At 49.2% G+C, this 14,463-nt stretch overlaps 1 protein-coding gene across 1 annotated transcript in view; it reads right to left on the bottom strand.

Annotated features, from left to right (window-relative positions):
• Positions 1-14,463, bottom strand: part of LOC147105396 (26S proteasome non-ATPase regulatory subunit 13-like) — a 62,551-nt gene that overhangs the window by 9,986 nt on the left and 38,102 nt on the right. The window contains exons 9-10 of the mRNA XM_086011702.1: positions 8,364-8,489; positions 4,009-4,071 (exon numbers count right to left, since the gene is read on the bottom strand). Of these exons, the coding sequence (XP_085867828.1) occupies positions 4,009-4,071; positions 8,364-8,489 (189 nt within the window). The remainder of the gene's footprint in view (positions 1-4,008; positions 4,072-8,363; positions 8,490-14,463) is intronic.

Below are 14,463 nucleotides of genomic sequence, written 5' to 3' on the forward strand. Positions count from 1 at the left end.
AAAAATCTATCAACTCTGTCTTGAATATACTCATCGACTGAGCCTCCACAGCCCTCTATGGCAGAGGATTCCGAAGATTCAAAACCCTCCGAGTGAAGAAATTTCTCATCTCAGTCCTAAATGGCAGCCCCTTATCCCGAGATGATGACCCATAGTTCTAGACTCTCCAGCCAGCACCTACACTGTCAAGCCCCCTCAGAATTTTACATGTTTCAATAAGATCACCTCTCATTCTTCTAAACGCCAGAGTATCAGCCCAATCTACTCAATCTCTCCTCATAGGACAGCCCTCTCATCCCTGGAATCAATCTAGTGAACCTTCATTGCACCGCCTCCAAGGCAAGTATATCCTTCCTTAGGTGAGACGACCAAAACTGTACACAGTACTCCAGGTGTGGTCTCACCAAAGCCCGATATAATTGTAGCAAGACTTCCTTACTCTTACACTCCAACCCCCTTGTAATAAAGGCTAACGTAGCATTTGCCTTCCTAATTGCTTGCTGTACCTGCATGTTAACTTTCTGTGATTCGAGTACAAGGACATATTTACTAGTCTCTCACCTTTTAAAAAATATTCTGCTTTCCCATTCTTCCTACCAAAGTGGATAATTTCACACTTGTACTCCATCCGCCACCTTTTGCCCAATCACTTAACTGGTCCATATCCCTTTGCAGCCTCTGTGTCCTCTTCACAGCTTACTTTCCCACCTAGCTTGGTTTCATCAGCAAACTTGGATACAGCACGGTGGCACAGTGGTTAGCACTGTTGCCTCACAGCGCCAGGGACCCGGGTTCGAATCCGGCCTCGGGTGACTGTCTGTTTGGAGTTTGCACATTCTCCCCGTGTTTGCGTGGGTTTTCTCCGGGTGCTCCGGTTTCCTCCCACAGTCCAAAGATGTGCAGGGTAGGTTGTTTGGCTATGATAAATTGACCCTTAGTGTTAGGGGGATTAAATACATGGGGTTACAGGGATAGGGTGGGAAATGTGTTGGTGTAGGGGTTACGGGGATCGGGTGGGATGTGTGTCGGTGCAGGGTCGATGGGCCGAAGTGGCCTCTATCTGCACTGTGGGGTTTCTGTGTGTTTCTGTGTGATTACACTTGGTCCCCTCATCCAAGTCATTGATATAGACTGTAAATAGCTGAGGCCCAAGTACCGATCCATGCGGCAATCTACCAGTTACACCCTACCATCCCGAAATGACCCGTTTATTCCTACTGTTTTCTGTCCATTAACCAATCCTTTATCCATGTTAAAATATATCCCCCAATCCCATGAGCCCTAATTTTGTGTAACACCTTATCTAATGCCTTCTGAAAAATCCAAATATACTACATCCACTGGTTCCCCCTTATCTACCCTGCTAGTTACCCCCTCAAAAAATAGATTTGTCAAACACAATTTCCCTTTCTTAAAACCATGTTGACTCTGCCTAATCATGTTGTGATATTTCAAAAGAATATTCTATAACAGTCAAAAATGTACCATCACACATCCAACAAATTGAATATGGATTACATAGAATCTGCAGCACAGAAACAGGCCATTCGGTCCAATTGATATTTGTTTATACTCCACACGAGCCTCCTCTCACACTAACTACTGTAAGATTATAGTCAATTTGCTTATTCATTTGATAATTAATACTTATTTTCTTTATACACAAAAATATATATAGACAATCATAGTTAGCTTACAAGGCAAAGTAACCAGCTTAGCGAAAAGGCAGATGGGAAAAACACTGAGTAGCTTGACCAATAAAGAGCAAACATTTTTAAACACTATAACTGAACAAAACACATTGAAAAGGCATAAAAATCACAGACCTTGAAAAGACAGGAGTTGTAACGGCTTGAGAAAAACCAAGACGCAGCTGGGGCTGAGATTTGCTCAGCCATAGAAACTAGACTGATAAGGGAGTTTCACTAGACAGACAAGAGGCCCATGTGCAACAATAACGTCTCTTGAAATAGGTGTTTTTCAGTGGAAAGTAACAGAAGAGGAGGGACGATGTGAGGTCAGAGGAGAAGAGAGAGGGCCTATCGGGGGAGAAAGGAAGGTTGAGTGTAAATCGGTGACAGGTCCAATGGAAAGCCATAGATTTGAATTGAAAGAAACGGTATAAGAAAGGGACCCCAGCAGGGGTTAAGCGTAGAAGACAGAGGAGGATTCAGGGAATTCTCAGACACCTAGAGGCAAATACGGGCACGGCCAGAGGGGTGCAGACAACTCTCACCGCAACTTTTACCCAAGGAATAAACGGGCCATACTAACTTAATTATACCTTGTAAACTGCCGCAACTTTTACCCAAGGAATAAACAGGCCATACTAACTTTTAATTATATTTTGTAAACTGCTGCTTAAGATAGTGATTGTATTGATTCTTGCTTGTGCTGAATAAAGTTTTAATCACTGCCACCAATACAGGTCAATGTCAAATCATTTGGAATTCGAGATCTCTGAGATTCTTGCACTACCTCTTCCTACCCTGCTCCCCTATCTCTCTATTCCCTTCTGCCTCATGTGAGCATCAAGTTTCCTCTTAAATGCATCAATGCTTCAAGCGCTCCATGTAGCAGCAAGCTCCACATTCCCACCACACTGTGTAAAGAAATTCCTCCTAAATTCTTTTTTGATTTATTAGCGACTATCTTATATGCATGGCCCCTTGTTCTGGACTCGCCCACAAGTAGAAACTGTTTCTCCACATCCAATCCTCTGGAACTCCTTCCAAATGTTAAAAGACCTCTATCAGGTCTCCTCTTCATCTTTTTTTTCCAGCCTCAAAGAAGAGAGCCCCAGCCTGCTCAATCTTTCCCGATAGTTGCATCCTCTCAATTCTGGGAACATATTTCAAAAATCAGACCAACCAATTAATTTCCAAAAGTAGCTGAGATACTAAGGCTCCTTCTTTAAGTTACCCCCGCACCTCCTCACCCCCAAGTGCCCAAGTGAATTGCGACGGTTAACCACCCATTAACCTTAGGACCATGAATAATTGGCTTCCTGTACTGTCTCCTATTCAGATTAGTGGCTTACAGCAGGAAGAGATCTTTTAACAGATGCAGCTAATAGCAGAGAATGCAACCTTCCTTGTTTCACAACTTACTGAAAACTTTATTGTGCTTTTTGCTTTAATGCTCACACCAGGATTCATGCTGCCAGTCCCCGTGTATACAAGGAAAGTGACTGTACAAGTTGGGGTTCGTCAAAGTGACTTGGCACAGTGCTAGAGGGATTGAAGCCTGCCTGGGGGAGGTGCTGAGCAGAGGCAAGACAGAGGGAGAGAGAGAACCAGCAGGCACATTAGCCTAAGCCCACTCTCACACACCTCCTAGTGATCAGCTGCAGAATGGCAAAGGTAGCGAGTGGAACAGGGGACATGGTAATAGATAACTATTCCAAGTAAACAACCCAGTATTATGAAGCGTGCTAAAGTGGCCTCAATAAAATCTAGTTTCTCTAATTTTTAAAAATTAATTCTCAGGATGTGGACGTTGCTGGCATAGCCGGCATTTATTATCCATCCCTAGTTGCCTGGAGTAGCAATTTGATATGACTGCTAGGCCACTTCAGTCAGTCACATTGTGTGGGACTGGAGTCACATAGTTATTCGGCAGGTTTCCTTCCCGAAAGGGCATTAGTGAACCAGTTGGGTTTTATACAACAATCCGACAGCTTCATGGTCACTTTTACTGACACCAACTTTTTACCACCAGATTTTTTTAACTGGATTCAAATTCTCAAACTGCCATGATCTGAGCTCGTGTACTCTGGATTATTAGTTCAGGCGTCAGGATAACTAGTCCAATAACATAACCACTACGCTAATGTACAGTAACTGCACTGGCCCCACATTTACCCCCACCCTCCCCATCAGTCCCGCATTGGAACATTATATCCCTGAATCCAGGAGCGACAATCCTAGGAAGTGCTTACTTCACATTAACTACTCCCCCCTTAATACTGTGTCATTATCACGGCAACTTGGTAACTGCAGAATTTACCTCCATCAGACAGAGCAGCTGGAGTTTCTCTTTCAGTCGCTGTTCATTATTGGCCAGGTCAGACTGCCAGAGAGAGAAAAAAGACGGGTTAGAGCCTACGTCACGAGGTGCTGCAGTGACAGAGCGAGAGGGGGTCCAGGGTGCGGCTGGGCTGGCCCAGTTCTCTCGCTAACGTTCTGCTTGCATTCATTAAACACTCATATTCTGCTTTTACATCAGTTAATTAATAAAAGGAAAATAGCTGTTCTCCCCCTTTGTTGTGAACTGCACTCGTGACCCCCCCCCCCGCCCCCCTCCGCACCACAGCGCCTGAGCTGTGAGCCTCTGCATCAAACTATTGCTGCTACAGCTAAACTGCTTCCACATTTAGCAAGTTATCTTCTCTGGGCCAACCAGCTTTGAACAATCATTTTGCAGATGGATCATTAAAAAAAGATCATCTACTTCACAGGGTCTTCCTGATTCTTTAAATGAAAGTATCCTCATAGCCCATGGAATATTTGAACCCGAGCTGAGCTTCCGGCCTCACATCCTCTCCATTAGAGACTGCCTACTTTCTCCTCCATAACAGAGCGAGCCTTTGGCTCTGCTACCATTCACGGCACAGAGTCAGAACGTGCCAGGTGTGAACCCTGCTCCAGACAGTCCCTGCGACTGGAGACCGGAGCTGCGGCTCTAAATTCTGGGTGGACATCCAGCGGGATACTCGCATCTGCTGGGTGTGGGTGGCCCCACCTCATTGTATGGGTTGCAGGAGCCCAGAAAGCCCTCCCCCAGTATAGGACTAAGCCTCCTATCGGCTGGGATAAAAATGGTTACGGCCATGGAAGGAGCGTTCACGCCACAGCCTGCGCATCCTTCCACTACTTCACACTGTTCTCCGAGAGGCGTGTGAGAAAATACTAAAACAACCTCGATGACATCGCCCATCTCCGGCACTGCCTCAGCCCATCTGCGACTGAAACCCTTATCCATACTTTGGTCGCCATCAGACTTGACTATCGCTAGCCAGTTTCCCATCCTGCAAATTTCAGCACATCCTGCTGCCCGTATCCTGTCCTGCACCAAGTCCCGTTCCTCCCCAGCAAGTCCATTTCTTCACTATCCAATACCAAGCCCAAGTAAGAGCCTAATCAGGGAATGTCAGCAGTGAGGAGAGGAAGAACACGCCAGATTCCATCTTCATCCAATATCCACAGGTTTGCACTTCCAGAATCGTGGTCATAAGCCAGAACCCTGACAACGTTTCTCAGCACTAGCTCAGGGATGCCTATCCTGGCCACCTCAGTGCCAATCAGGGGTGAAGTCAGGGATTTTCCTGGTCTACGTGGCTCAGAACCACATTTACCCCCACCCTCCAGACCATGATGTCAGTGGTCGTCATGTGACTGGTTCCTGCCCATACCTTCTAAGACCCCTTTCCTAGACCAGCTCACCATAGAATCATAGAAAGTTACAGCACGGAAGGAGGCCATTTCAGCCCATCGTGACCACGCCAGCCAACAAAGAGCTGTCCAGCCTAATCCCACTTCTGTAGCCCTGCAGGTTAGAGCATCCCAAGTGTACATCCAAGTACTTTTTAAATGTGGTTAGGGTTCCTGCCTCTACCACCCTTTCAGGCAGTGAGTTCCAGACCCCCACAACCCTCTGGGTGAAGAAATTTCCCCTCAAATCCCCTCTAAACCTTCCACCAATTACTTTAAATCTGTGCCCCCTGATTTTTGACCCCTCTGCTAAGGGAAATAGGTCCTTTCTATCCACTTTATCGAGGCCCCTCATAATTTTATACACCTCAATAAGATCTCCTCTCAGCCTCCTCTGTTCCAAGGAAAACAGACCCAGCCTATCCAGTCTTTCCTCAGAGCTAAGATTCTCTACTCCCAGCAACATCCTTGTAAAACTCCTCTGTACCATCTCTAGTGCAATCACATCTTTCCTGTAATGTGGTGACCAGAACTGCACGCTGTACTCTAGCGGAGACCTAACTAGTGCTTTATACAGTTGAAGCATAACCTCCCTGCTCTTCTTTTTTATGCCACGGCTAATAAAGGCAAGCATTCCGTATGCCTTCTTAACCACCTTATCTACTTGGCCTGCTACCCTCAGGGATCTGTGGACATGCACTCCAAGGTCCCTTTGTTCCTCTACACTACTCAGTGTATACTACCAGTAACCTTTCCATAGATAAACACAAGATGCAACAATTAAACAATGTTTGTCAAATAGTGCTGGTGCAAAATGGCTGCCAGTCTCATCTGCTTAAAGAACAGCCACTACTACTACTAAATTCCTGTCCGTCAGCTCAGCAGCAACGATGGGGCGAATTAATTCACTCCACTGTTGTCTGTTCTGAACTTGCCTGGCTGCTTCAGTCATCAGTATCCCTTTCTGACCTCCCGACACTGCCCCCCCGAAGGGCACCACGCCCGACACTGCCCCCCCGACGGGCACCACGCCCGACACTGCCCCCCCGACGGGCACCAGCCCCGACACTGCCCCCCCGACGGGCACCAGCCCCGACACTGCCCCCCCGACGGGCACCAGCCCCGACACTGCCCCCCCGACGGGCACCAGCCCCGACACTGCCCCCCCGACGGGCACCAGCCCCGACACTGCCCCCCCGACGGGCACCAGCCCCGACACTGCCCCCCCGACGGGCACCAGCCCCGACACTGCCCCCCCGACGGGCACCAGCCCCGACACTGCCCCCCGACGGGCACCAGCCCCGACACTGCCCCCCGACGGGCACCAGCCCCGACACTGCCCCCCGACGGGCACCAGCCCCGACACTGCCCCCCGACGGGCACCAGCCCCGACACTGCCCCCCGACGGGCACCAGCCCCGACACTGCCCCCCGACGGGCACCAGCCCCGACACTGCCCCCGACGGGCACCCCCCCCGACACTGCCCCCCGACGGGCACCCCCCCCGACACTGCCCCCCGACGGGCACCCCCCCGACACTGCCCCCCGACAGGCAGGCCCCCCGACACTGCCCCCCGACGGGCACCACCCCCGACACTGCCCGCCGACGGGCACCACCCCCGACACTGCCCCCCGAAGGGCACCACCCCCGACACTGCCCCCCGACGGGCACCACCCCCGACACTGCCCCCCGACGGGCACCACCCCCGACACTGCCCCCCGACGGGCACCACCCCCGACACTGCCCCCCGACGGGCACCACCCCCGACACTGCCCCCCGACGGGCACCACCCCCGACACTGCCCCCCGACGGGCACCACCCCCGACACTGCCCCCCGACGGGCACCACCCCCGACACTGCCCCCCGACGGGCACCACCCCCGACACTGCCCCCCGACGGGCACCACACCCGACACTGCCCCCCGACGGGCACCACACCCGACACTGCCCCCCGACGGGCACCACACCCGACACTGCCCCCCCCGACGGGCACCACACCCGACACTGCCCCCCGACGGGCACCACACCCGACACTGCCCCCCGACGGGCACCACACCCGACACTGCCCCCCGACGGGCACCACACCCGACACTGCCCCCCGACGGGCACCACACCCGACACTGCCCCCCGACGGGCACCACACCCGACACTGCCCCCCGAAGGGCACCACACCCGACACTGCCCCCCGAAGGGCACCACACCCGACACTGCCCCCCGAAGGGCACCACACCCGACACTGCCCCCCGAAGGGCACCACACCCGACACTGCCCCCCGAAGGGCACCACACCCGACACTGCCCCCCGAAGGGCACCACACCCGACACTGCCCCCCGAAGGGCACCACACCCGACACTGCCCCCCGAAGGGCACCACAGCCGACACTGCCCCCCGAAGGGCACCACACCCGACACTGCCCCCCGAAGGGCACCACACCCGACACTGCCCCCCGAAGGGCACCACAGCCGACACTGCCCCCCGAAGGGCACCACACCCGACACTGCCCCCCGAAGGGCGCCACACCCGACACTGCCCCCCGAAGGGCACTACACCCGACACTGCCCCCCGAAGGGCACTACACCCGACACTGCCCCCCGAAGGGCACTACACCCGACACTGCCCCCCGAAGGGCACTACACCCGACACTGCCCCCCGAAGGGCACTACACCCGACACTGCCCCCCGAAGGGCACTACACCCGACACTGCCCCCCGAAGGGCTCTACACCCGACACTGCCACCAATTGCATTTCCGACCAAGGCTCTGAATTTGGAGTTTACCAGACTCCCAGTTAACAGTATGTTTGTCCTAGTGGTTTCATTCAATAAAGATTGTTGCAGCCTACATCATAACATAATCCCACTATTTGCAAACCTTCAGTCACATTGTTCAGAGATTCAGCTAGTTTTAGAAAGTGACAGAAAGGTTCAACTTGCCTGGGATCCCCAGTAGGTTTTCAAACAGAAGAAGGTCTCCACATCCCCACTGTTGAAAGCGTACAGAGTATCGATCAGCCACTGGTTCTCTGTATCGCGCAACGATTCCAAGATTGGGTGCATCAGCTGCAAAGAAGGAGAAGCTTCAGCACCAACAGCACACAGAGGAAGAGCACCAGTCTATGTAGATGCAACACACTTCTACGAGTCTCTATGTTATCATCCCGCGCTTGTTTTGGAGGCCGTCCGTAATTACTAGCAACTTCCAAACATACAAACACTACTAAATTCCTGCTCCAGTAAAACAAAGTCAAAGCAAGCCATTTATTTTTAATTTTCCTTCTCAGTTAAACACTGCCGAAATTCATCACTTCAGTGCTTTTGTTTGTCACTGTCTTTCCCCTCTGCTTCTCAGTAACATATACAGGTAGACTACCCTTTATCCGGACTTCCGAAAACCGAAACCCTCTAAAAACCAAAGGTTTTTTTCGGTCAGCGTAAGTCCAGCGTAAGTCGTGCGCACGACCCCCGCTGGCCCCGACCCCCGCGCCGACCCCCCCGCAGACCCCCGCCGGCCCTGACCCCCGCCAACTTATGCTGAGCGTCAGCGTAAGTCGTGCGCATGACCCCCCGCGGACCCCCGCCGGCCCCGACGCCGACCCCCCCGCGGACCCCCGCCGGCCCCGACCCCCGCCGACCCCGACCATGTCGGCGGGGGTCGGCGGGGGGTCGTGCGCACGATTTACGCTGCGCGTCAGCGTAAGTCGTGCGCGCGACCCCCCGCCGACCCCTGCCGACCCACCTTCCGAAATCCGAAATTCTCCGAAAACCGAAACACGGCTGGTCCCGAGGTTTTCGGATAAAGGATAGTCTACCTGTACAACTATATCATCCATTGCAATGTATTACAAGCCAAATGAATGTGAATGTTTAAATGTCTTAATCTAAATGTACACTCTCGGGAGCCGCAAGCCTACATTTCGTTGTACTGCACTTGTGCACTAACAATGACAATAAAGTTGATTATTATTATTATATCATTGGAGACATACATACTTCAATAATCATAGCCTGTGCCGGTTCATTGAAAGAGCTCTCCAATTAGTCCCACTCCCCTGCTCTTTCCCCATAGTCCTGCACATTTTTCCCCTTCAAGTAACATAGAACATAGAAAAATAGGAGCAGGAGTAGGCCATTTGGCCCTTCGAGCCTACTCCACCATTCAATATTTATCCAATTCCCTTTTGAAAGTTACTATTGAATCTGCTTCCACCGCCCTTTCAGGCAGCGCATTCCAGATCACAACAACTCGCTGCGTAAAAAAAATTCTCCTCATCTCCCCTCTGGTTCTTTTGTCAATCACCTTCAATCTGTGTCCTCTGGTTACCGACCCTTCTGCCACTGGAAACAGTCTCTCCTTATTTATTTTAACAAAACCCTTCATGACTTTGAACACCTCTATCAAATCTCCCTTGAAACCTTCTCTGCCCTAGTTTCTCTACGTAACTGAAGTCTTTCATCCCTGGCTCCATTCTAGTAAATCTCTTCTGCCCTTCTCGAAGGCCTTCACATACTTCTTCAAGTGTGGTGCCCAGAATTGAACACAATACTCCAGCTGAGGCCTAACCAGTGTTTATAATGGTTTACCATAACTTCCTTGCTTTTGTACGTTATGCGCTATTTATAAAGCTACGGATCCCGTATGCCTTTTTAGAAGCCTTCTCAACCTATCCTGCCACCTTCAGAGACTTGTATATGTACATCCCCAGGTTTCTCTGTTCCTGCACCCCTTTTAACATTGTACCATTTAGTTTATATTGCCTCTCTTCAGTCTTCCTACCAAAATGAATCACTTCATACTTTTCTGCGTTAAATTTCACCTGCCATGTGTTTGCCCATGTCTCATTGACATTAGCCTGGCTGGCCTGTAGTTGCCGGGTTTATCCCTCTCCCCTTTTTAGAATAGGGGTGTAACATTTGCAATCCTCCAGTCCTCTGGCACCACCCCCATATCTAATGAGGACTGGAAGAGTGTCACCCAACCCTCCACAATTCCCACCATTATTTCCCTCAGCATCCTCGGATGCATCCCATCCGGACTGGGTGACCTTTCTACTTTGAGCACTGCTAACCTTTTTAGTACATCTTTATTTTCATCCCAGCCAGTTTCTCTCCTACCTCCTTTACTGCGACATTGCATCGGTCTTCACTAACGAGGATGCTGCCAAAGCTTATTTCGTACCTCAGCCATGCCCTCTACCTCCACATTTCCTTTTTGGTCCCCAACAGCCCCATCCTTCCCTTGACTAACCTTTTACTATTTATATGTTTATAAAAGGTTTTGGGGTTACCTTTTGTGTTACCCACTATCTATTTTCGTATACTCTCTTTGCCCCTCTTATTTTTTTTCAGTTCTCCTCTGTATTTTGTATTCAGCTTGGTTCTTTAATGAATTATGAACCCGACATTTATCATAAGCCTTCTTTTTCTGTTTCATTTCAATCTCTATATCTTTAGTCAGCCAGGGAGCTCTAGCTTTAGATGCCCTTCCTTTCCCCCTCGTGGGAATGTGTCTCGTTTGTACCCGAACTATCTCCTCTTTGAAGGCTTCCCATTGCTCATTTACTGTTTCACCTGACGATCTTTGATTCCAATCTACCTGGGCCAGATCCCTTTTGAACTCACTGAAATTACTCTCCTCCACATTAGTATTTTCACATTTGATTTTTCCTTGTCCTTTAACATAACTACTCTAAACCTAATGATATTATGATCACTGTTCCCCAAGTGCCCTCCTGCTGAAACATGCTCCACTTGCCCCTTTTCATTCCCCAGAACTAGATCCAGCACTGCTTCTTTCATCGTTAGGCTGGAAACACACTGGTCAAGAAAGTTCTTCTGTACACATTTCAGGTAATACTCGCCCTCTTTGCCCTTTACATTGTTACTATCCCAGCCTATATTAGGATATTTCAAGGGCCCCATTATCACAATGCTGTGTTTAGAGTCAGAGTTTTACAGCACAAAAAGAGGCCCTTCAGCCCATCTTGTCCATGCCGGCCATCAAGCCCTGTCTATTCTAAACCCATTTTCCAGCATTTGGTCTGTAGCCTTGTATGCTATGGCGTTTCAAGTGCTCATCTAAATGCTTCTTGAATGTTGTGAGGGTTCCTGCCTCTACCACCCTTTCACGCGGTGAGTTCCAGATTCCAACCACCCTCTGGGTGAAAAGTTTTTCCTCAAATCCCCCCTAAACCTCCTGCCCCTTACCCTGAAACTATGCCCCCTGGTTATTGACCCCTCTACTAAGGGGAAAAGTTCCTTTCTATCTACCCTATCTATGCCCCTCATAATTTTGTACACCTCAATCAGGTCCCCCCTCAGCCTTCTCTGCTCTAAGGAAAACAACCCCAGCCTGTCCAGTCTCTCTTCATAGCTGAAGTGCTCCATCCCAGGTAACATCCTGGTGAATCTCCTCTCCACCCTCTCCAATGCAATCACTTCCTTCCTATAGTGTGGCGACCAGAACTGCACACAGTATTCCAGCTGTGGCCTAACTAGCATTTTGTACAGCTCCATCATAGCCTCCCTGCTCTTATATTCTATGCCTCGGCTAATGAAGGCAAGTATGCCTTTTTAACCACCTTATCTACCTGTCCTACTGCCTTCAGGGATCTATGTACATGCACACCAAGGTCCCTCTAATCCTCTGTCCTTCCAAGGGTCCTACCATTCATTGTGTATTCCCTTGCCTTGTTAGTCCTCCCAAAATGCATCACCTCACACTTTTCAGGGTTAAATTCCATTTGCCACAGTTCTGCCCATCTGACCAACCCGTCTATATCGTCCTGTAGCCTGAGGCTTCCCTCCTCGCTATTTACCACTCCAGTAAGTTCGCAGATGACACGAAAATTGGTGATCATACCTCCTACATTTATTTCTAAATCATTAATGTACACTACAAGCAGCAAAGGACCCAGCACCGATCCCTGTGGTACACCACTGGACACAGGCTTCCAGTCACAAAAATAACCTTCGACCATCACTCTCTGCCTCCTGCCACTAAGCCATTTTTGGATCCAATGTGCCAAATTGCCCTGGATCCCATGGGCTCTTACCTTCTTGACCAGTCTCCCATGCAGGAATTTGTCAAAAGCCTTACTGAAGTCCATGTAGACTACACAACTGCACTACCCTCATCTACACACCTAGTCACCCCCTCGAAAAATTAAATCAAATTGATTAGTCATGATCTTCCCCTGACAAAGCCATGCTGACTATCCTTGATTAATCCTTGCCTCTCCAAGTGGAGACTAATTCTGTCCCTCAGAATTTTTTCCAAAAATTTCCCTACCACTGATGTTAGGCTCACTGGCCTGTAATTCCCTGGTTTAACCCTACTACCCTTCTTGAATAATGGTACTACGTTAGCTGTTCTCCAGTCCTCTGGCACCTCCCGTGACCAGAGAGGTTCTGAAAATTTGTGTCAGAGCCCCTGCAATCTCCTCCCTTGCCTCACACAACAGCCTGGGATACATCTAGTCAGGGCCTGGGGATTTATCCATTTTTAAGCCCGCTAAAACCGCTAGTACCTCCTCCCTCTCAATACTAATTTGTTCAAGTATATCACAATCCCCCTGTCTGATTTCTATGCCCACATCATCCTTCTCCATAGTGAACACAGATGCAAAATATTCATTTAAAACCTCACCTACATCTTCCGGCTCTACACACAGATTGCCACTTTGGTCCCTAATGGGCCCTACTCTTTCCCTGGTTATCCTCTTGTCCTTAATATACTTATAAAACACCTTGGGATTTTCCTTTATTTTTCCTGCCAGTGTTTTTTCATGCCCCCTCTTCGCTCTCCTAACTTTTTTTTTATTTTTTATAAAGTACCCCCCTGCACTTTCTATACTCCTCTAGGGCTTCCACTATTTTTAGTCCTTTGTATATGCCAAAAGCCTCCCTTTTTTTCCCTAATCCATTCTTGTATATCCCTTGACATCCAGGGTTCCCTGGGCTTGTTGGTCCCACCCTTGACCTTTACGGGAACATGTTGGCATTGTACTCTCTATTTTCTTTCTTGCATCTTTCTGCCATTTGCCTGCAAATCTGCGCCTCTATATAGTATACACCCAGCAACCTAATAGTTCCTCTATTGTTCCTTAATTCTAACCAAATAGATTCTGTTTTTGAACCCTCAAGCACATCATCCCTTTCCAGGGCTGTAACAGTATCTTTGATCAATACTGTCACAACACCCCTCCTTTTTTTTTCCTTCCCTATCTTTCCTCAATACATTGTAGCCAGAAATACCAAGTGCCCTTGTTTGAGCCAGGTTTCTATCATTGCCACTATATCATTGTCTCATGTGGTGACTTGTGCCACTCACCAACCTTATTTACCACACTCTGTGCATTTACACACATGCATTCCAAACCCATCTTAGTCTGCCTCACAAGTAACAACAGAAAGTGCTGTAAACACTCAGCAGGTCAGGCAGCATCGAGGAGAGAGAAACAGTCAATGTTTCGGGTCGAACCCTTCATCAGAACTGGAAAAGGTTAGGGAGGAGAGATTTTTTTAGCAGGGGCAGGGAGGAGGGGAGGAAAGAGTCGACCCAAAACGTTAGATGTAATTAATCGGATTATTTATATATTTACTGTTGCGCCTTGGTTTAAATTACTTAGCACCTCCTTCCTCCTCTCCATCAAATTCCCACTCACACCAAATCCCAGTCATCACTGTGTTTAGCAGATTCATCCAACTCTCAGCAAGCTCTGTGCTTAAAGCTCAGTAATGAGGAAGGTGCAATTCAAAGCAGCTGGAAGGACAGATACACACAGGTGCATTTTGATTGAAATATGAGGCCACATTTAAAATATGGAAAGAAAAGTGAACGATTGAGAAAGGTATAAGTCAACAGGAATGTTTGAGAAGATCAGAGAGTAAAAACATTGGGTTCCACACAATGCACTACTGGAATTCAAATGCACAGTACTCCATGGGCCACTAACAGGTGATTAACAATGTACCAAACACAACACAAATTCGCATCAGTTTCCTGAATTCTACAGCTTTTAAGAACTGCGCTGGT

Source organism: Somniosus microcephalus, chromosome 18 (genome assembly GCF_052327205.1).
Source record: "Somniosus microcephalus isolate GS21.2 chromosome 18, FLI_Smic_1.0, whole genome shotgun sequence".
NCBI lineage: Eukaryota > Metazoa > Chordata > Chondrichthyes > Squaliformes > Somniosidae > Somniosus > Somniosus microcephalus.